The following is a 22,094-nucleotide window of genomic DNA, read 5'->3' as shown; positions in this document are numbered from 1 at the left end:
TACTGCACTCACACTGGAGCTGTTTGTTGAGACTTTAATCACTGTATCATCCACCGTGTGTTAATTCATGCAGGGCATCACGCTGAAGATGAACGAGTCAAACCACTGCATCGTTGCCAGGATAATGCACGGGGGAATGATCCACAGACAAGGTACGCTCTCACAACTCACATTTATGCCTACATCGACATTAAGGGCATTTTATAAATGGCTTTCTACAGACTGTAAGACTCAGGTTCACTACTCATATACAGTGGACAGAGAGCCATGCCTTGTAAAATTTGGAAAATAGTCAAATTTGCTCCACAGAAGAAAAGCTGTTATGATATTCTGTGATTATAATCACCTTAAACTTACCTGCAATAATCAATTTCTCTTCACTATTTCATGTATACTGATTATAAAAACGTCTATTGTATATATTTTTCTATATTATTTCTATTGTGATATAGGCTAGGTCTATATTTATTTATTTTTTCTCTATAATTTCACTTAAAACTGTTATGATCATTTTGCACTGAAGTTCTTAAAATGAGAAAATACTATACTAAAAATAAGTATTTAGGTCACACAGGAGTAGACTAAAATAGGGTTTACCATGTGGTTATTTCATATATACAGAAAACATACTACATCGGGATATATATATCATTATCGAGATATGAAATGACCTATAACGTGATAGAAGATTTTGTCCAATTATTTTCATTGTTGATTAATCTATCGATTATTTTATTGATTAATTGATTAGTTGTTTGGTCTATAAAATGTCAGAAAATGGTGATAAATGTGGATCAGTGTTTCCCAAATCCCAAGATGACATCCTCAAATGTCTCATTTTGTCCACAACTCAAAGATATTCAGTTTACTGTCATAGAGGAGTAAAGAAACTTAGAAAATATTCACATTTAAGAAGCTGGAATCAGAGAATTTAGACTGATTTTTTCTTTAAAAAAAACTACTCAAACCCGATTAATTGATTTTCAAAATAGTTGACAACAAATCGATTAATCGTTGCAGCTCTAATGTTTGCAGAAAATGTCATCTTATTATTAATGTATACCTTCAGGAAGCAGAAGCAGGACATGAACTGTTCAGATTTTCAGTCAGAATTTATCCTCCTTCATCTTCACTTCAACAGGAGACAAAGAGCAGGGTGATAAGTGCGCACATGCATCCATTTTACCCGACATTTCAACAGCTGGTTCATCTCTGCTCTCGTGGTTGAAGGCGACACTTGCTCTGCTGTTGTATTGTGACGGTAGCATACTGTTAATTAATCCCCAGCTGATTTATCGTGTGGTAATTGGAAAGCCAGCCCAATTACAAAAGGATGCCTTTTCTCTACTACAGTTGTGATGGAAGAAAAAAAAAAGCAACAGAGGCTACTGAAATATAGTGATGTCGTTTAATGAGGAGAAAGGTTTGATTCCACTTTGGGTTTTTTTTTCAGGAACGTTGCACATCGGAGACGAGATCAGGGAGATCAACAGCATCAGCGTGGCCAACCAGACTGTTGAGCAGCTGCAGAAGATGCTGGTGAGTGTGTGTGTGCATAATCATGACTAAGTGTGTTAGTACATGCTTCAGTGTACCGCTACTGTGATAATCAGCAAAATGTCACATGCTAAACACAAGATAAGAATACGCTATCTGTGTGTGTGTGTGTCTGTGTCCACAGAGGGAGATGCGAGGCAGCATCACCTTCAAAATAGTGCCAAGTTACCGGACACAGGGCTCCTCGTGTGAGGTAACATCTCCTCCTCTTCCTCTTCCTCTCCTCTCTTTCCTGCTGGTTGTGAGCTCCTGATCTGGTTACTAACTGCTCGCCTGTTGACTGAGCGCGCGTGTGTGTGTGTGTGTGTGTGTGTGTGTGTGTAAAACAAGTATGTTGTGTGTATGGTGTGTGCAGTGTGTGTGTATGTGTGTGTGTTTTGCTGTGTTTTGCATTTTCTGCACACCAATTTCACAACCAAGATACCGGAACCCCCTCCCTCCCCCTTGACCTCCTCTGGTCCAGCAATGAGCCTCACCTCTCTGTGCAATCCCGTCCTGTATTCACAATCACACACTACAGGGGTGGACAAAATAACAGAAACACTGCGAACAGTGCTAATTTCTTTAAAGCTACTACGAGCAGTCCCTTTAGAAAACCTCTAATTTTACCGCAGCAGGGTCTGACAGTCTGCCCCGCTCAGTCCTGGTTCTGGTGCTTCCGTCCCTCCAGCGGGCCGAGCAATACGGCTTGGGCCTCCAGCAGCGTGGTGTCAGTGTTGGTTCCCAGCAGGGACTGGCAGAGCAGAGCTCTCCACCTCCCTAAGGAGCTTCGACTGCAAGTCGAAAGCGTCAGCGAAGCCGGATCTGGGTCTGTCCGCGGCGGGCTGGTCGCTGCTGGAGGAGTTTCTGGTGAACCTGCGTGCTGTAAATCTTTCGTCTGATTTCGTGGGGAATCCGAAGACAAGCATTAAGGATAACTATATAGAAATAGCCAATCTTCTCCTTGACAGTCTTGTTTGCTGATGTAGGTCATATAGAGGCATCAGTATTAAACTGAGACTGTTTCATAACCAGCTGAAAGTTCTTTGTAGAAACTTTGACGTTGCAAAATAATAAGTCACGAGGACAAGCACATCATAAAAACAAACAAAATAACCATCAAGTTCAAGCTGCACTAATCAACACTTGTACTGTAATACTTGATGTGTAATATGAAAGGGGTCTCTACCTCCACAGCAGTGTTTTAGTGTCTTTTAACTCAACTGTTTTGGTTCAGACTCGCAGCTCTCATCAGCCCCGTTCCAGCAGCAGGCAGCTGTTTTCATCAAAAAAAAAAAAAAGTGCTACCTACTAAAATGCTACCTGCCCAGCATGAACGTCAGACAGACCTCGTGAACATAGTGGAGCATTTAAAACCCAGATATTTCCCTCAGGAGATGGTGGAGACCCAAAAAATACTTCACAAAATCTGCTTTAAACCAACACCTAACGCATTCTTTACAGTAAAACAAACAATGTGAGCTTGAGGAAATGTATTTTTACTGCAGGGCTGTTGTTCAGTAAGGTATTTCTGTTATTTTGTCCACCCCCAACTGTTGACACAAACACACACTTGCACACAGAGAGACAAAGATGGTTTACACGTGACACCTTCTGCCCCAAACACATGGGTAAACATGGACGACCAAAAGACTTATAATGCAATCAGGAGTAGAAACCAACAATTCAGATACAAAAAGGAGCTCTGCAGTCGAATCAAAAGCTTTACTGGCTCTTGTCCTGGACTAAACCAGTGGATCTAAGAGGTCTTTAGGGACAGAAGAGGAATTTACTGATGTAATCTGGTGGCCATGTTAAACCTTGTATGTAATTAGTTGGATTATTTTAACATGGATTGAAATTGGAAACCAATGCAAAGATTCTAAAACTGGGATGACATGTGCTGATGTGGTTTTCTTTATTTAGGCTAAAAACTCAGTGACCGCTCAGCCACAACAGAACTTTAATTTTGGAAAGTCCTGAACGCAAACCACAGCAATCGCAATTTTTAGCTGAAGACGGAGAAAAATACGACCAAATATAACTCCATAAAGTACAATACTTCAATTCTTTCACCATGAAAAGAGTTTTAAATGATCAATTCATACACAAAGACACTGAAGAAGCATCTCTTTACTCATCATTTATTTTCTGCTCATAATTTAGATTTCAGAGTGCATATCCAAATTTATGCAGAAACTTCATATTTCAGTCGCCATCTCATCTTCTCCATAATCACAGTTAAAACTAAATAGTTATCGTAGTTATCAGGGCCATCAAAGTTAAAGGAATGATAACGTGCTAGCACAAATTCATTTTAACTTCACTAGAGTGAAGATACTGGTATCATATGAAACTAGAAGACCTGATGAATCCATTGATACCAACCATGTCATACTGGCTTGTCGTGAAGGAGGCTGAATAACACTACAAATGTAGGCTAACTTTTGGCGAGGAAAAACTGTCATGGCCTTTTTCAAAGGGGTCTCTTGACCTCTAACCTCAAGATATGTGAATGAAAATGGGTTCTATGGGTACCCACAATTCTCCCCTTTACAGACATGCCCACTTTATAATAATCACATGCAGTTTGGGGCAAGTCATAGTCAAGTCAGCACACTGACACACTGACAGCTGTTGTTGCCTGTTGGGCTGCAGTTTGCCATGTTATGATTCAAGCATATTTTTTATGCTAAATGCAGTACCTGTGAGGGTTTCTGGACAATATCTGTCATTGTTTTGTGTTGTTAATTGATCTCCAATAATAAATATATACATACATTTGCAGAAAGCAGCACGTTTGCCCACTCCCATGTTGATAAGAGTATTGAATACTTGACAAATCTCCCTTTAAGGTACACTTTGAACAGAATAAAAAATGTGCGAGTAGTCACATTTGAGATTATCTCTTAAATAATTCCATAAAAACATTGAACATTTATTTAAATCTAATTTCATCTCTTTTGGTCGTCCAGCTCACACTGACAGACAGATTTAGTCTTTGAGCTGCTGTGACAGTCTGTTAGGGATGACCTCATGGTCTGAGCATCTGATGTTAGTCCACCGCCCCCCTGTGGTGATGTGAGGACGTGCAGGCTGGAGGCCAGCCGATGATGTCGTCCCCCCATGTCTTGTTGACGCATTTCATTACGTCAACGCCGTGGTGGGTCTCTATTGTGTTCCACAAATTGACCCTCTCATCGTCGCCGGTCGCTGCCCAGACATGTGTGACCGTCTGTGTGTGAACACACAAGTTCATGAATGCTTGTGTAACATTTGTGTATATGTGTGTGTGTGGCGCTGCTGACCTGTGTGTCTTATTTCAGAAAGAGTCCCCCACCACCTCCAGGCAGTCCCCTGCCAATGGCCACTCCAGCATTAACAGTTCTATCTTGGTAAGGACCCCCCCCATCCCCCAGAAAAACCCCACAGACAGACCCACAACCCTCCCGCTGCGTCTCCTTTGTCACGTTGATGTGTCGTGGTATTTTTACATGTGCGTGTTGATCCGTTTTATAACAGATTGTGTTTATTTCTGTTTCATTTTCGACTTGTTGTTGTAGTAGCAGTAGAATTAAACAGTAGGCGCGCCGTAGATCTCCTGATCCCGTGTCGTCCTCCCTGTTTGAGCCAAAGGCCCCCGTGTCCGATATCTCAGTTAACAAATTGGTGTGCCTCATAAAGCCTGCTGCGTGCTGTGCCTACATTGCTGACACAACACACTGGGCCTCCCCGTTGGTCACGGTGGTACAGGGGACACACACACACACACACACACACACACACTAAACCTAATCAGGTTCTGCAGTTCTTTTGTTTCTCCGCCAACTGGCTGCAGACAGACACTCTGTGGTGGTGCTGATGCTGCTGCAGCTGCTTCGCTTGCTCTGTGCTTGCTTGGTCGCTCCACGGCCAGATCTGCTTTAACAGATGAGAATTACTCTGTTTCCACTTTTCCTCTCTCCTGCAGAAGAAGTTAGATTGCAGATGAATGTGTATGCATGTTTAAGCCTCTCAAAAGGAAATGTTTTAGTTTAATCTTGCTTAACCGTTTCTTTCTGTCATCGACGGTTTACCTCCACAGGACCTGCCGTCCACCATTCAGCCCAAGGGTCGACAGGTGAATAACAACCACTCACTGACTTACCTGTACTTACTCTAGCTCCTTTATACAACGCCTGCATCCCTCCCTTTTTATATAGAAGTGTGTGTCTCAATTTCTCCCCTAACCGTCTTCTCTGCTTCACAAAACTCATCAGTATAATTTGGATTAATTCACTAGATTTTTTTGTTCAGAGTGGCCGCTGATTGATCCCCAGGCTGTTCAAACATGATGCAAGGTCGAGGTCTGACCTCTTTTTAAAACCTTTTTTAAACTATTAAAGAAGAAATATTGGATTCTGGGCCTGCTCCAGAATGCATTACATTTAAATAATATAATTCTCACCAAAATAGGCTGCAGCTGTTGAGCTGTTGGCAGACCGGAGAGGGGAGCAGACAGAATGCATCTGGATTCAAATGAGGCTTTTGTTTTGATGGTGTTTTGGGAAATTAGATTTTATTGATTTAGAGAACATAATGCTTCCCCTTCAAGAGGAAAACAGTCAGAATGGTATTAATGCAAATGCACCAGCCTGTCTGTGTATATCCAGCTGGTGAAGGAAGCCAGAGATCCAGACACATCTTCGTGATCCTTCTCTCCTCATCTGTGATCTTTAACAACCACGCCTGCACAGACAAAACACATCCACACAACAGAGATAACACTGCGGTGGTCACTTGTAGAGGTCTTCACAAGTCTAATATTTTGGACCCAATCTTAAATAGACCCATGGGAAAACCTTCCAGAACTCGATGTGCATACCAGTAAATATATTTTCAAAAAAAGAGATCCGAAAGAACCCAAGCACAGTCAGAACCATAGACTGTAAATATAGAGAGTGAAGCTAAAATATCCCAGATACGGGAGCTGTCATCTTGAGATTTTAAGATCTTTTGGAGCCAGAGTCTGCGCTGTAGTGATCGGGCGGCTGGCTGCGGTATCAAGGTACCGCCCGATCCAATCACGAGCCAAGCACAGCCGCAGCTTGCTAGCGTGAGCCAGAAAGACACAACAACTAACCATAATATCTCTAGAACTACATTTGTGATGAAATTGACACATGTTCTATTACACAGACTGGTGACGGTTATGGAAAGTTAAAGTTACATCTCCTTTCTCGTACTATTCAGCGCCTCCGGCTGCGACTACGTCACTCAGAGCAGCTGTCAATCATGACGTCTCACCCCATTTTTATAGCATCAAATAACTAATTAAAACCAAAGTTGTCAGAGAAATAAACACTTGAACAAACATCAGCGTGATAAGAACTACCTAAAATGACAGAAACCATCTTTGGGGAAAATGTATTTGACGTGTACTTTGATTTTTTTTAATTTGGCCCATGTTTGACAGGCTTTATGACGTATACTGCAGCCAGCCACCAGGGGGCGATCCAGATGTTTTGGCTTCACTTTTTGACGAGCTGTCATTTCGTCCATCTTTTATATACAGTGTATAGTCAGAACCAATACTCGAGGATAATCAGACCTGATCCAAAACACTTCCTGCAGTATTAAGTATAACATACCATGTGATCAGAGTTGATAAGATCCACTCGGGTAGGACTGCAACTAGGGATTATTTTCCCAATTGCTTAGTCCGTCAGTTATTTTGGGGGTTAATTTAAATCATTTGGTCTATAAAATATCAGAAAATTCTCAGTTCAAATTGTTAGTTTTGTCTGGCCAACAGTTCAGAACCCAAAGATATTTAATGTACGATGATTTAAAACAGAAAAGCAGCAAATACTCACATTTTAGAGGCCGGTACCAGAGGATGTTTGACTGTAACAATTGTTTATTAAATAATGCTTAATTTTCTGTCACTCGACTAATTGTTTCAGCCCAGTACTCTGGTGTTAGATATACTGACACACTGCAGTAGAACGTGACCCTACTTTGATGCAATTTGACTGATTCGATCCAATCGGACTCTTTTCCCGGGTCAGGTCTCTGTTACTGGAACTGAGAGTATCTATGAAGACCTCTACTTGTTTTTTTCTTTACTAATACACTCAATCAATATGAGTGACCACTGCTGTGTTATCAGCCAAACACTTCAACCCCTTCCCTTCTAACTGTATGTGTGGTAATAATGGCACAGGCATTGTTGAACCCTGCAGAGCCTAGAGATCCACCCCTAAGCACTGATCCCCAATCAGATGTGAATTCAACCTCTCTTGTGTCGCCATAACAATCCTCCGTAACCGTCGTCTCATCCCACCCCTTTGTGTGTGCACCTTCCTGACACAATAATCACACTCTCTCACTCTTTTATTGTGGCATCAGAGGATCTTGTGAGCAGCAGATCCTGCCAGCAGAGGGCAGTAGAGTCCATCTTACACCACAAGCTTGGCAGAGTTGCACAGCTTGATCTCAGTACCGTTGAGTCATAGTTTATAATATGTCGACGGGAAGTAAATATTTAAAAAGTGTTACGAGGGTAAGACTACTTTCTGTCGCTCCAAAAGAGGAGCTGTACGTCGTTGTCCTGTCTCACCACCATCAACCACCCCCCACTCCCTTCCACCAACCTATCTCCCCTCCACCGACCTTGGCCACCATACTGCTGTTTACACATTGCATAGCCGTTTTGCTGCATGACGTGTGTGATGCTTTCAAATCCTAGATTGTATCCAGACCTCCAATCAAGGACAAAATGTCTGTTAAGGTAAGAGACAGCCTCTCCCATCCCCTCCCCACCCCCCAAAAAAAAGAAACACTTGTAGACTTTAGTCCACCAGCTCACTTTCACACTCAGTGTCGACCGTAAAAAAGAGCAACAAACTGGAATAAAACAGGATAATGACTGTTGTTTTGAAATACTGGACACATAAACAATGCCTGTGCCGTGATTACCAGAGTGTCAAGAGGCTCATTAATAGCCCAGCAGTGTCTGGGTTTATCTCACTGGAGAAAAGTCCTTCCATGGAAACCAGTTTCCAACCTGGCAACCAAAACATCCCCCTCCCTGAGAGTCCATTACCTCAGTTCTAGCTGCCATGATATGCAAAAAATACACCATCTAGCCACTCTTTATCTTCCTGTCTGTCACATTCCTCTTCCTTTCACCTCTCACATCACTCACTTCTGTCAGTTGACAAACCACCGCCACCGCCGCACCACTAACCCCCAACCCGTCCCTCCGTTAACTCACTCTTTAAACATCTACGCTTTTTTTTTTTTGCCACAGATCTACGTGAGGGCCCAGTTTGAATACGACCCCTCCAAAGACGAGCTCATCCCCTGCAAGGAGGCCGGCATCCGCTTCCAGGTGGGCGACATCATCCAGATCATCTCCAAGGACGACCACAACTGGTGGCAGGGCAAGCTGGAGAACACGAAAAACGGCACGGCGGGCCTCATCCCGTCGCCAGAGCTGCAGGAGTGGTGAGAGGGGAAAATACACTCACACACACGCGCGCGCGCACACACACACACACACACACACACACACACACACACACACACACACAAACTATTCCTCCACATCTACAATCATTCAACTCACTAAGTTTCATTTCATTTTTATTTGTTCCGCTCATGGTAGTGCACAAGAAAAGAGTGATTCACAATCAAAACACAACTCCATGACCGAAAAGGAGTAGGGAGAATACATCTAATTTTGCCTGCCTCTTACTCAAAACATTAATAGTAAGGCTGTCAATGGATTCAAATAGTTAATCAGGATTAATCACATTTTTTATCTGATTTGTCAAGTATTTAATACTCTTATCAACATGAGAGTGGGCAAATGTATGTATATATTTATTATCAGTAATCAATTAACAACATAAAACAATGACAGATATTGTCCAGAAACCCTCACAGGTACTGCCTTTAGCATAAAAAATATGCTTAAATCATAACATGGCAAACTGCAGCCCAACAGGCAACAACAGCTGTCAGTGTGTCAGTGTGCTAACTTGACTATGACTTGCCCCAAACTGCATGTGATTATCATAAAGTGGGCATATCTTTAAAGGGGAGACTCGTGGGTACCCATAGAATACGTTTTCATTCACATATCTTGAGGTCAGAGGTCAAGGGACCCCTTTGAAAATGGCCATGACAGTTTTTCCTCGCCAAAATTTAGCGTAAGTTTGGAGCGTTATTTAGCCTCCTTCCCGACAAGCTAGTATGACATGGTTGGTACCAATGGGACAATATTTGTCAGTGTTTTGTGTTGTTAATTGATTTTACAATAATAAATATATACATACATTTGCATAAAGCAGCATATTTGTCCACTCCCATGTTGATAAGAGTATTAAATACTTGACAAATCTCCCTTCAAGGTACATTTTGAACAGATAAAAAATGTGCGATTAATTGCAAAAACAAACAACTTTTGTAAATTTTCTGTTAATACTCTACTTTTTGCTCCGTACATAACTAATAATGTCTGTAACTCAACCAAATCTTTAAGTTTCTGACTTAATAAGCGGTCTGTTCTGACGCTGTCTGTGTGTTTGTTGTAGGCGGGTGGCGTGTATAGCCATGGAGAAGACCAAGCAGGAGCAGCAGGCCAGCTGTACCTGGTTTGGCAAGAAGAAGAAGCAGTACAAAGACAAGTATTTGGCCAAGCACAACGCAGGTACACCATGCACTCACACACACATGCATGTGCACACAAAGCAACATGCTGCAGACATCTCAGTGCATGCATCTTACATAATGTTTAGTGTGAGTGTGTGTATGTGTGTGTCTGTGTGTCTTTAGGTGGAACTTAGTATGTAACGGGATCTCATAGCGTTCATCTCCGGTAACGGAGCCGCTGCCAGGAATTACAGGAAAAGATGCCAGTGTAGCAGAAATCTTATATGAGCGCAGGAACAATTTAGGGGAATTGTGGGCAGCTCATTGACACGAACACCAAGTCTGAGCCGGCGAAATCTGTGCATTTTCAGGCATAGTTTAATGCCTGCATGAGGATGTGCATGTGTGTGCAAAGTATCTTACCACTTAAACATGAGGTATCAAATACAGTTTATGTTTAGCGGCGGCTGGACGTGGATGTGGCACATACTGTAGATTCACTACTCGGATATCACGGCCATGTGTCTGGGCTGTGTGACCAGGCTGAGGTGTCGGGGGTATAAACTCCTCACGTGTGTTTGCGACCCGAGCCGTGACCGTTGAGTTAACACAGGAGGCGAGGAGGAGGTCAGTGTGAGCGACAGAGGAAGCTGGCGGCAAAGGTTTTTGTTTGCTGTTAGTTTTGACGGCAAATACATTTTGTAGAGGTGCGATTAAGATGTTTGAGATGCTCCAGCCTTTTTTTTGGGGGTCTGTAGAAACTCTTTTATGTTGTGTTGTATTGTCTTCTAATCTCCTGATTCACTGGGAATAATTCCCTTTGAATTACTTTCAAACCAAAATTTTTATTTTGTAGAACAGCAGACGTGAGACAGGGCCATGAAAGAGTGACATACAAATGTTTGAAGCATACTAAAAAAAGTTGAATTTGCAAAATGATTTGTACACATCATGATAACGTTATAATTTACCTTCCCCCCTAATACTCACTTTAACTGAATAGAACTAGAACATCATAATGTAAATCAGATTTTGTCAATGGACTGATTGATTAATCAGCTAATCGCTTAACCTCTAATTGCATCATCATAAGCAGTTCAACGGTTTCTTTTGGTGAAAATAATCCAGTATTTTAACAAGAATTATTTGTAAAAAAGAAAACAAAGATCGTAAACATAACGCAACAGAAGCATTTTTTTTTATTCTTTTATCTGTCTTTGAATGAGAAGATTGTTTCTTTGTATGCAAGTATTATAAAAAGAAATAGAGGAGGATATGGGGGGTTTAGAGGAAGGGGCAGTGCAGGCTGGAGGTGAAACGCAGCTTTGAGGTGTCAGATGTCTGCAGCTCGTGTACCAGAGCTTTACACCTTCTGTACAGTATGTGCACGAGCAGCGGGTGTGTGTGATCGCATGTGGGCGGCATACACTGAGTCTATATCAGGAGCCAACATAAATCTATACGTAACAAGGAGGCGGAAGGATTTATGACCTTCAGTATACTGCAGCCAGCCACCAGGGGGCGATCCAGATGTTTTGGCTTCACTTTTGGGGAGCTGTCGTCCATCTTTATATACAAGGCTATTGTTTGAACACAGAGAGAGGAGAAAAGGAATGGACGATGTGACGGGTGGAGCGTTCTATGTTTCATGTGTCACATCTTTGCATGTAGTTTTTCTCTCAAAAGATGATGGTATAACATCTGTGTATGTGTGTACAGTATGTTTGTGTGAGTGCGCATGTCTGTCAAACCATGTCCATCGACATCTTGGCTGACACATCTGTCAATGTCCATTTAAAAGCTATTGCTTTAATATTCTACAGCATGCAACTCAGAACATAACAGTTATGTAAAGCATGAATGCATGGGACCCACCTGCATTTAGTCATTAGTATTTAAACTGAACACTTCACTCATCCTCCATTTTATGACAACAGATTCATAAATCAGTACACTGATAGTTCATGTTTAACATGTTTAACCCCATGGTTTCATCAGGATATATTAATGCAGGGCCTTGGTCTCATCAAACTCTATTTCCTTCTCCCGAGAAAAAACTAGCTGCGTAAACCCGGGATGTTTCTGCATGTTTTTGTTTCTGTGTTCACGTAGAGAAAACTATTGTACGCACTGAAACAAAAATGTCTTCCCAACACCTCATATACTATGAGTTCTACCGGCAACAGTCAGCCAAATAAGTACAATATTAATTTGCGGTTATTGCCGTAACGGTTACATTTCATGCCCAAATGGCAGCTTAAAAAATATTTTTTTAGAATAAGTGAGAACGAAGCGCAAAATCTGTAAAGAGTACATGCAGGCCTCCATCCACAACTCATTTATCTTGTGATGAAACTTTTCATTATATTTTATCTTGGCAAATGTCTTTATTAAACACATGTATTGAGCATAATTTAGTTACTGAAAAAAAAAAGAAGGTTAAAACATGTTGATATTCCCCAAACCCGGCAACCCGCTTAAGCTAATTCTAAGCGGGTTACCATCACGCATAAAGATATTATGTTTAAACTATAATTAATATTTAAACTTTTGTCAGTGTGGACATGTTATACATGGTTAGATCGGTTAGATTCTCCACATTTCAATCGTTCATTTCATTCAGATTTACTGGAAAATAAATCTGGTAAATGAGAGAGAGAAAAAAAGTAAAAAAGTAGCGACTCCCTACCTTTTGAAGTGGTCATTAACTCACTCACATTATCACATCATTTTATATGGTAAAATACCGTAGTAATAACCTCAGGTCAGCACTGTAAAGGTTGGACTAGGACGTGCTGAAAAAACACACAATTCTGTGTGATTGTCGTCGTTTATTCCACCTCAAAGATGAAATATTACTATATAATCTAACTAGTTTGAAAGAATAACATCAAATTAGAAAATTATAATAAACGTAATTTATGGCAAGAGATCCTGGCTTTCCTTGGAAAAGAGTTAAATATATATATTTTTAAAATCCCAGTCTGTGTCAGACTCTTTGCTGGTGCATGTTATTTTTACACAGTGACAGTTGGTGTGAATTTACCCTCCGACAGCAACAACAACAGTATATTGTGTATTTCCATCTCCATCGTTGGCACTGTGCAGTGCTTGCACAGCTGCCCAGCTGTTGTATCTTGCTGTTTTGTGTGTAACATTTTGTAATTCTGCTGTTGTAACCGAACCATGTTATGACCCCCCTCCTGTTCATCTTTCTCGCTTTCTCCTACTGAACGGCCTCTCTGCATGTAAGTAACAACCAGTGACAGCGACCAGCTCCTCCTCCTTCTCCTCCTCCTCTCTTCTACTCTCTCTCTTCTCTTCTCTCTGTTTATTTTATCAACCCTGTAGATTAAATCAGCTGTCACTGCCGGCGTTTCAGTTTTGTTTCTGTTGATTCGGTCGTAAAACAACAGAAGGCTGAGACAAAACTGAAACCGTGTAGCTTAGATTGTGTGTTTCAGACACTGTGTGCTGTGATGTTCCTCTTAACTCGTGTTTTAATGCGTTGTTTGGTCGAGTGTGCTCATTACCCAGAAGACAGTAATATAGATAGTCTCTAAATAACCAACATATTATCTTCCCTTCACTCCGTGCAGCCGGTAACTTTAAACAATTATTCACCGTCAGTCCTCCTGTTGCATAAGAGAACCCAGTGACTTGTGGGTATTGTATTTCGCTTGTCAGCACCCTGAGGTGGTGGCTGCACGGAGGCTCATGTTACAGCGGCTGAGAACACATTGTACAGTGAGCAGCTCTGCTCGAACATGTGACTCTGCACAACACACAACCTGCAATTTGCCTCATTAATTCTGGTCTGTGTTTGTCACGCAGAGAAATGCTTGTAAAGTCGTACCCAGCATCAATGACTGTTTTTATATTTAAAAAAAAAACCTAAAGGTAACTACTAAAGTAAAAGATAAATAATCTGTGCACAAAGTTTCAAGAAAGTAAGTTCCAACATTATCTTGTGATTTATTTAGAAAACATAGTCCCACAAATGTAGCTTAATGTCCTTATGAAAGATCTAAAGCAATAAGGTAGAATTAAAACAATTAGTTGATTGACAGATAATATTTCAGTAACTATTTTATATTGATAATCAATTTTTCAGTCATTTTTCTAGCGAAGGTTCCAGCTTTTCTAACGTGAACGTTTGATGCTTTTCTTTGTCACGTATCAGAAATCAGAAATACTTTATTGATCTTCGGGGGCGTTACAGTTGCTCTCGTATGAACATAAAGTAATGTAAGAAAATATAAAGAAATTATAAACACAATATATGTAAAGAAATATAGGTAAGTACTAAAATTAAAAATAAGAAAATGAGAATATAAGATATAATATATAACAAATAACCACAGTGATAAATAGAGTAAGTAAATACAAAATGCTGATAAGTGGGATCTATTAAGTGTGTTAAATATGAATGCCAAAATGATAGTAAACTGAATATTTTTGATTGTTGGATAAAACAAGCAGTTTGAAATGTGCCACCCTGAACTCTGGGATATTATTATTAAGGACATTTTTCACTATTTTCTGACATTTTATAAAAAATAATACAGAAAATAATTTGCAAATTACTTGATAATAAAAATAATTGTTAGTTGTCGCAAATACTTCTTGAGATAATTTGGTCCTATAAATTGTAAGGAAAGAGCAAAACATGCCCATGAAAAGCAGCAAATATTCACATTTTAGATAGATTTTTTTAATATTAATTTACGTATTTGCATTATGACTAGATGATACTTTTCTGAGTTATTCAGCTGGTTTTCTCTTGATTTATTCATCTGACAACACAGGCGCCTTCTCCTCATTTCAGTTTGGCTCCTTTTTCACAATAGATCTTGTTACAACACTATTTTGAGGTTTAGATAACAAGCAAAATTTGATTAACAGCAATGTCATCGCCATGGAAACGTTTTCTGTAGTCCTGCAAGACTTTGAGAAATCACAGAAATCATCCACTTCTGCCCCCTAAATGCTACAAACTGTTCCTTTTAAAGGAGTCCTCATCACTACACAGATCCTCTCAGCTCTCCAGTTGTCATTTCCACTCTCTGTTGTGACATTAGGCGTGTTGTCAGGGAGATTTTTATCCTGCTTTGTTTTGACAAGTGACCCAACTTCCCCCTCTCTTCACCACATAGTCACCAGACTCTGTTTAAGACTCTAACTGCTGTTTGTTCCCCGGAACACTCCTCTCCACATCCTCTCACTCTGCCTCTCTCTCTCTCTCACTCCCAGTGTTCGACCAACTAGATCTCGTCACATATGAAGAGGTTGTGAAGCTTCCTGCTTTCAAGAGGAAAACACTAGTATTGTTAGGTAAGTTTTGCCAAGTGTAGCGGCGAGAAATGGGGACGCCTGCCTCCGTTAACTGACCTCACTGACTGACTGTGTGTGTGTGTCTTTGTCAGGAGCCCATGGAGTGGGCAGAAGACACATCAAGAACACACTCATCACCAAGCACGCCGACAGATTCGCCTACCCCATCCCACGTAAGACACGCCATCAAGGTCCTCCACAGAAACAGCACCGCTGTTGTATATGTCAGGAAATGTAAATGCTCCTTGTCCCCCTGGTGTCCACACAGACACAACCAGACCTCCAAAGAAGGACGAGGAGAACGGGAAGAACTACTACTTTGTCTCCCACGACCAGATGATGCAGGACATCAGCAACAACGAGTACCTGGAGTACGGCAGCCACGAGGACGCCATGTACGGGACGCGGCTGGAGACCATCCGGAAGATCCACCAACAGGGACACGTAGCTATACTGGACGTTGAACCTCAGGTGTGTGTGCATGCATGTAGGCCATATATAAGGACTAGGGCTGTCAAAGTTAACGCAAATTAGTTTTAACGCCACTAATTTCTTTAATGCATTAATGCAATTTCTAGGGTGAAGCGGGCTAAGTTTGAAAGCTAGAGTGAAGATACTGGAGTCATGAAACTAGAAAACCTAAAGAATCCATTTGTCATCATTTTGTGTTATTAATTGATTTCCAATAATAAATATATACATACATTTGCATATAGCAGCATATTTGCCCACTCCCATGTTGATAAGAGTATTAAATACTTGACAAATCTCCCTTTAAGGTACATTTTGAACAGACAAAAAAATGTGTGATTCATTTGCAATTAATCGCAATTAACTATGGACACTCATGCGATTAATTGTGATTAAAATGTTGTATTGATTGACAGCCCTAATAAGGACATTTTGACCTCTAACACCTGTTCTCCATCAGGCCCTGAAGGTCCTGCGGACAGCAGAGTTTGCCCCGTACGTCGTCTTCATCGCTGCACCAACTATCACGCCAGGCATCAACGAGGTAGGAACACACACAACAGATATGATACATGTTAAATGATAAGGCTGGTGATATTCTACTTTTTTCTTATCGTTCACAAAATCTCATGAAAAGGCTAAAGATGTCACGACACCAGAAATGTAGTAGTCCGTACCAATATCTGTTAAATTCCACGATGTACTTCAACATCCACTCCTTTATTACTGTTTGCGTACTGGTTTTTGTTAGGAAGTTAAACAGGTCCTAATTCCCTCTCTATTATCTATTTCATATTGTGAAAACATCTCTTTCAAACAACTGGATTCATTCAAGTTTCGTGCCCAAAGTTGCATTTTACAAGATTACATTTGAACATATCATGATAATGTTAGAATATGCCTACTCATTTTTACTGAATAGAGCCTGAGCGCATCATAAATAAATCAATGGCACCACCCGTGTTGAAATCGGCAGGACGAGATCTAATTAACGTTAGCTGTTAGCAGCTGGTAAGCAGCACAGTCCTCCACCTCAACAATTACTAGCTGTCGTCCTGCCAACTTTCAACACAGATTTGTTGTTCGCAATGTAGCATTATAAGGGAACAAATAGGGTGCGTTTCCTGGAAGCATCGATAGTGAGTTCACTGCGTCCTAAACACGTTTTCTCACATTCTTTTTTTTTATTTCTCGGTCACTGACATAGATATCGTGTCGGTTAATTAAATCTTAAAATGTGCCAAGTCAGCATGTGTGCCAGCAGCCTCTCGTCCTGTCTGCTCTCCACTCGTGTGTTTGCCTCTCATTCCTCTCTGCTACTTGTTTATTTCTGCATGCTGCATGCGTTTGTTTCTTTGGCGCTCCTCTCAGATGCCCAGGTGGTGTCGAACGCTGCCAGTAAGTAAAGCCTGACAGGATAGTGACTCCGTAGTGTTATTTTTAATTATCTGTGTGTGTGTGTGTGTGTGTGTGTGTGTGTGTGTGTTTTGTGTGTGTGTGTGTGTGTGTGCGTGTTTGTGTGTGTGTATTCCTTGCCATATGCTTCTTTGTATGTTTCTAGTGGTTAGTGCCGCCCTGTGTATTTTCCCGTTCACTTCCTCCTCTGCTGAGTAAACAAAGGCCCTTGATCACTGTGCTGTAACAGCCATCTTACAGGTTGACCACCATGTAACTAGGAAACAACCTACACAAGGATCATTCATTCTTGTAGGAGACACATTGTGAGTTTTTTGTCCAATCAACAGTTTAAACCCCAAAATATCTCATTAACAAAGATATAAAACACAGAAAGCTCACAAGCTGGAATCAGTGTTATTCATTTTAATCAGTCGTTATGACTCTAGTTACAATTTAGTCCTTGATGCCTTCATTTAAACATCTTTTTTTTTTCTTGTCCATCCTCGCTCTGTCTCTCTCGTCCTTCCTTGCTCTCTCTCGTCCTTCCTTGCTCGTCCGTCTTCTCTATCTCTATCGTCTTTCCTTGGTTGTCCGTCCTCTCTCTTGTCCTTCCTTGCTTTTTCTCTCTCTCTCTCTCTCTCTCTCTCTCTCTCTCTATCTCTCTCTCTCTCTCTCTCTCACTATCCCCCCCCTTCCTTCCTTGCTCATCCGTCTTCTCTCTCGTCCTTCCTTGGTTGTCCGTTCTCTCTCTCTATCTCTTGACCTTCCCTGCTTGTCCGTCCTCTTTCTCTATCTCTTGACCTTCCCTGCTTGTCCGTCCTCTCTCTCTATCTCTTGACCTTCCCTGCTTGTCCGTCCTCTCTCTCTCTCTCTTGACCTTCCCTGCTTGTCCGTCCTCCCTCTCTCGTCCTTCCCTGGTTGTCCGTCCTCTCTCTCTCGTCCTTCCCTGGTTGTCCGTTCTCTCTCTCTCTCTCTCTTGACCTTCCTTGCTTGTCCGTCCTCTCTCTCTCATCCTTCCCTGCCCCTCTCTCTCTCTCTCTCATCCTTCCTCGCTCGTCCGTCCTCTCTCTCGTCCTTCCTCTCTCTCGTCCTTCCTCGCTCGTCCGTCTTCTCTCTCGTCCTTCCTTGCTCGTCTGTCCTCTCTCTCTCTCTCTCGTCTGTCCTCTCTCTCTCTCTCTCATCCTTCCTTGCTCGTCCGTCTTCTCTCTCTCTCTCGTCCGTCGTCTCTCTCTCTCAATCTTCCTCACTTTCTCTATTGTTGGCAATCCTATCTCGCTCGTTCGATCTCTCTCGCTCGTCTGTCCTTGCACTTTCTTGTCTATCCTTGTTCTTGCTCGTCCGTCCATCCTCACTCTGGATGAAGTACCTATGAGGAAAAAATACATTCAACACATTTATAATTAGAGAAAGAAAAGCCAACCGAGCAGCTTCAACAGTGATGCATTCCTGCATTTAAAGTGACTCATAAAGTCAGCTTCCATTGCTGACACTTTTGCGCCGTCTGTCCAACACACATTTCCGACCACAGTTCTGGATTGACAACCAAAGATTTCATCATATTTCATCACTCTGCCATCATCAGTGTCTAACACCCTCGGTTACTCCTCCTCCTCCTCCTCCTCCTCCTCCTCCTCCAGGACGAGTCTCTCCAGCGGCTGCAGAAGGAGTCAGAGATCCTGCAGAAGACGTACGCCCATTACTTCGACCAGACCATCATCAACAACGAGATCGATGAGACCATCAGGCACCTGGAGGAGGCCATTGATTTGGTGTGTACCACCAGCCAGTGGGTTCCCGTGTCCTGGGTCTACTGACCGACACCACCACCTCCACCTCCACCTCCTCCCCTTCCAGCAACGACACCTCGGCCAAACTCCCATCATTCCATCCTCAAAGTACGAATAAATTGAAATAAACAATTAACAAAAAAGCGATGGGAAACGTCTCTCTCCACTGCACTTGATTGAAAAAAAACCTCAAAGTCCTGTGAAAACGACTACAGCATTCAACAGAAACCCTCCTGAACGCTGCACAAACTATCAAACACAAACCTGCGGCGGCCAATTATCGGACTCTTTGCCCTGACAGACGACCTAGTCATAGTGTTGTATAAAAACAGAGTTTAAACAAAAGTGAATATTGTCATGTCTGTACTAGCTAGGAGGCAACATTTTTGTAGATGTTTGTTTTAAAGAGACAGTACTGTGTCCCGTCCTCCCATCGCATTGTAGTCCTGTTGGGTGTTGTAGTACTAAACCATCTGTAGAAAGACACTGTCAGGGTATTCTGTCTATCAGCAGACTGAAGTAAAAGCACACAAACACACTGCAATGTCTTCTCATCTATAGATCATATCACCGGCCCCTCATTATTTATTCTTTCCTCTTCTTTTCTCAGCTGTAACCTTGGGTTACGTCCTCTCATTATCCTATTGTTAGCCCTCGGTACAGTTACATTATCACACACATATGCACCTTTCTACTTACCAGGTACTGTCTCTTCTAAATAAATCCATAAATGTTTTAGAGATTTGAATGAGGTTATCATGCATGTGGACATTTGCAAGCTTCCATGCTGTCAGTGTTCCCAGTGTCCCTCTGTAAACCTCCGAGAAAGAGAAGAAGACAAAAATATATATATTAAAAAAAACATTCCAGCTGTTTGGAAGACTGAACTCAGCCAAGGGGGGCAAGAAAAAACTAACAGCGACGGAGCCGGACATTGACTTGACACCTATGCACATCCCTTGCATTTCAGGTGACATTTCTAAACCACAGATTTATAAAAAAAAAAATGATTTAAAAATGATCGACCATGTAGTGAGATGTGTTTGTAAAGAAAAAAAACTCTAATAAAAGTCTCAATTTTTATCTTTTTGATTTGTCATACACAAAAAAAAAGTAAGAATTTCAACTTATTCCTCATTTTGCCATTTCAGAAATGTGATGTCCAAGAGTATTAATGTTTCAATCAAGTTAAAAATTGACGAGAGATGAAGTGCTGATTTTTAAACTGAAACTGTGTAACTGTCGGCGAAGGAAGTGTAGACTATACATTCTGCAAAGGTGATTACTTTGCGAGGGAAGAGGAGGCAGCGTGTGCATCTGAATAATATGTATATGAATATGACAGACTGACATACAAACTGCCCCTTGTGTAAATGACTCTGCAATGATAGAAGTTCTTCAGTATGAACAATTTTTTTAAATATATTTCCTTTTAAGTGTTGGAAAAGTGAACCTTGGAGTGGCTCTTCTTTTTTCTTTTCCACTAAACATAAATCATGACACAATATCACACAATAAAATCAATATCTCTGTCCTAAAGTCCAGACTGAGCAGCGGCATGTAGCAACTCAAACCTACTGTAACAGTAGTTATTCTGGATAATTGATATCAATAAGCTGATATATTAATTGTTAACTTTGGGTTTTAATATGAGCACATTCATTTACACATTTAATTACCACTCAATCATATCTGATTCAATCCAAAAGTTATTATTAAATATCAGTTTACTCTCACAGAAGACAAAGAAAACTAATAATAACAGTGAATTTTTGACTTTTTAGCAACAATTATTAAAGTTGCAGATACATTTTCTGTCTATCAATTAATTGATTAATCGCCTAATTGTTAAATTTCGACACTAAATACACTAAACTGAAGTACTGTACTACATTTTTGAGGTATTTGCACTCTACATGGGTATTTCTATTTTACGCTTCTTGATACTTCTACTTTAACACATTTCAGAGGAAAATATTGTACTTTTTACTGCACTATTTTCACATAAAAAATATAAGATCAGTTTATAAAATATAACAAATTATTATAGATTATAATACCACAAAGTATGTATGTGTATGTAAAGTTAAGAATGTCTCCATTTAAATACCGCTTAAATGTTGATGAATAATGATCCGATAATATAACAAGGCAAAAGCGAGCATTGCTCACAGACCCCCGCTCACTGCTTGACCCCCTACTAAAGGCCAAAGGTTTTGCCCTTTTGGAACTAATGGAACTAGACCACACTGTCAACTATCATACAATATTTGAAGTTCCTAAGTTAAATAGATTCTGAGTTGTACTCCGGAAACGTTATTGAAGTCGAAAAAAATCACAGTTTTTGGCCAAAATTTCAAACATTTTGGGCTCCCTGGACTTCTAACCCCCATAAGGCACAATTACACCACACTGTCACCCATCATAACAAATTTGAAGTTCCGAAGTTAAATACGACATACGATACTATGATTATTTTCAACATACATTACATTTCTATGACTTTTCTTTTTTTTTTTTTTTACATTTTTCCGACATACTATGACTTTTTTTTTAGTCCTTTTTTTCGACATACCATAAAATTACTTTTTTTACAGTTTTTTTCGACAAACTATACTATGACTTCTTTTTCAACAAACTGTATTATGACTTTTTTCAACATACGTTTCTAAGACTTTTTTTTTTAACTTTTTTTTTTTAAAAATACTGTGGCTTTATTTTTGACATACATTTCTATGACTTTCCTTTTTTAAATTTTTTCCGACATACTATACCATGACTTTATTTTTGACATACTATGACTTTTTTTTTAAGTTTTCGACATACTATACTATGACTTTTTTTTTTTTTTTTTTTTGGACAAACTATACTATGACGTTTTTATCTTTTTTTCAACATACCATACTATGACTTTTTTCATGACATTTT

The 22,094-nt window shown here is 40.6% G+C and overlaps 1 protein-coding gene across 14 annotated transcripts in view; it reads left to right on the top strand.

The window, feature by feature from the left end:
* Positions 1 to 20,618, top strand: part of caska (calcium/calmodulin-dependent serine protein kinase a) — a 141,351-nt gene extending 120,733 nt beyond the window's left edge. For 5 of the 14 annotated variants that reach the window (XM_037790787.1, XM_037790788.1, XM_037790790.1 and 2 more), the window contains 13 exons: positions 74 to 152; positions 1,454 to 1,539; positions 1,682 to 1,750; positions 4,863 to 4,931; positions 5,621 to 5,656; positions 8,267 to 8,308; positions 8,831 to 9,027; positions 10,119 to 10,234; positions 15,430 to 15,510; positions 15,603 to 15,683; positions 15,779 to 15,981; positions 16,442 to 16,525; positions 19,017 to 20,618. In XM_037790787.1, the coding sequence (XP_037646715.1) occupies positions 74 to 152; positions 1,454 to 1,539; positions 1,682 to 1,750; positions 4,863 to 4,931; positions 5,621 to 5,656; positions 8,267 to 8,308; positions 8,831 to 9,027; positions 10,119 to 10,234; positions 15,430 to 15,510; positions 15,603 to 15,683; positions 15,779 to 15,981; positions 16,442 to 16,525; positions 19,017 to 19,193 (1,320 nt within the window). In that variant the 3' untranslated portion in view covers positions 19,194 to 20,618. Of the gene's footprint in view, positions 1 to 73; positions 153 to 1,453; positions 1,540 to 1,681; positions 1,751 to 4,862; positions 4,932 to 5,620; positions 5,657 to 8,266; positions 8,309 to 8,830; positions 9,028 to 10,118; positions 10,235 to 15,429; positions 15,511 to 15,602; positions 15,684 to 15,778; positions 15,982 to 16,441; positions 16,526 to 17,542; positions 17,703 to 19,016 lie in introns of all 14 variants that reach the window. The other 9 variants (XM_037790789.1, XM_037790793.1, XM_037790794.1 and 6 more) reach the window with 5 other exon arrangements.
* The last annotated feature ends 1,476 nt before the right edge of the window (positions 20,619 to 22,094 follow it).

This window comes from Sebastes umbrosus, chromosome 13 (assembly GCF_015220745.1).
Source record: "Sebastes umbrosus isolate fSebUmb1 chromosome 13, fSebUmb1.pri, whole genome shotgun sequence".
Lineage (NCBI taxonomy): Eukaryota > Metazoa > Chordata > Actinopteri > Perciformes > Sebastidae > Sebastes > Sebastes umbrosus.
The sequence above is the reverse complement of the archived record's forward strand: the minus strand, read 5'-3'. Positions and strand labels throughout refer to the sequence as shown.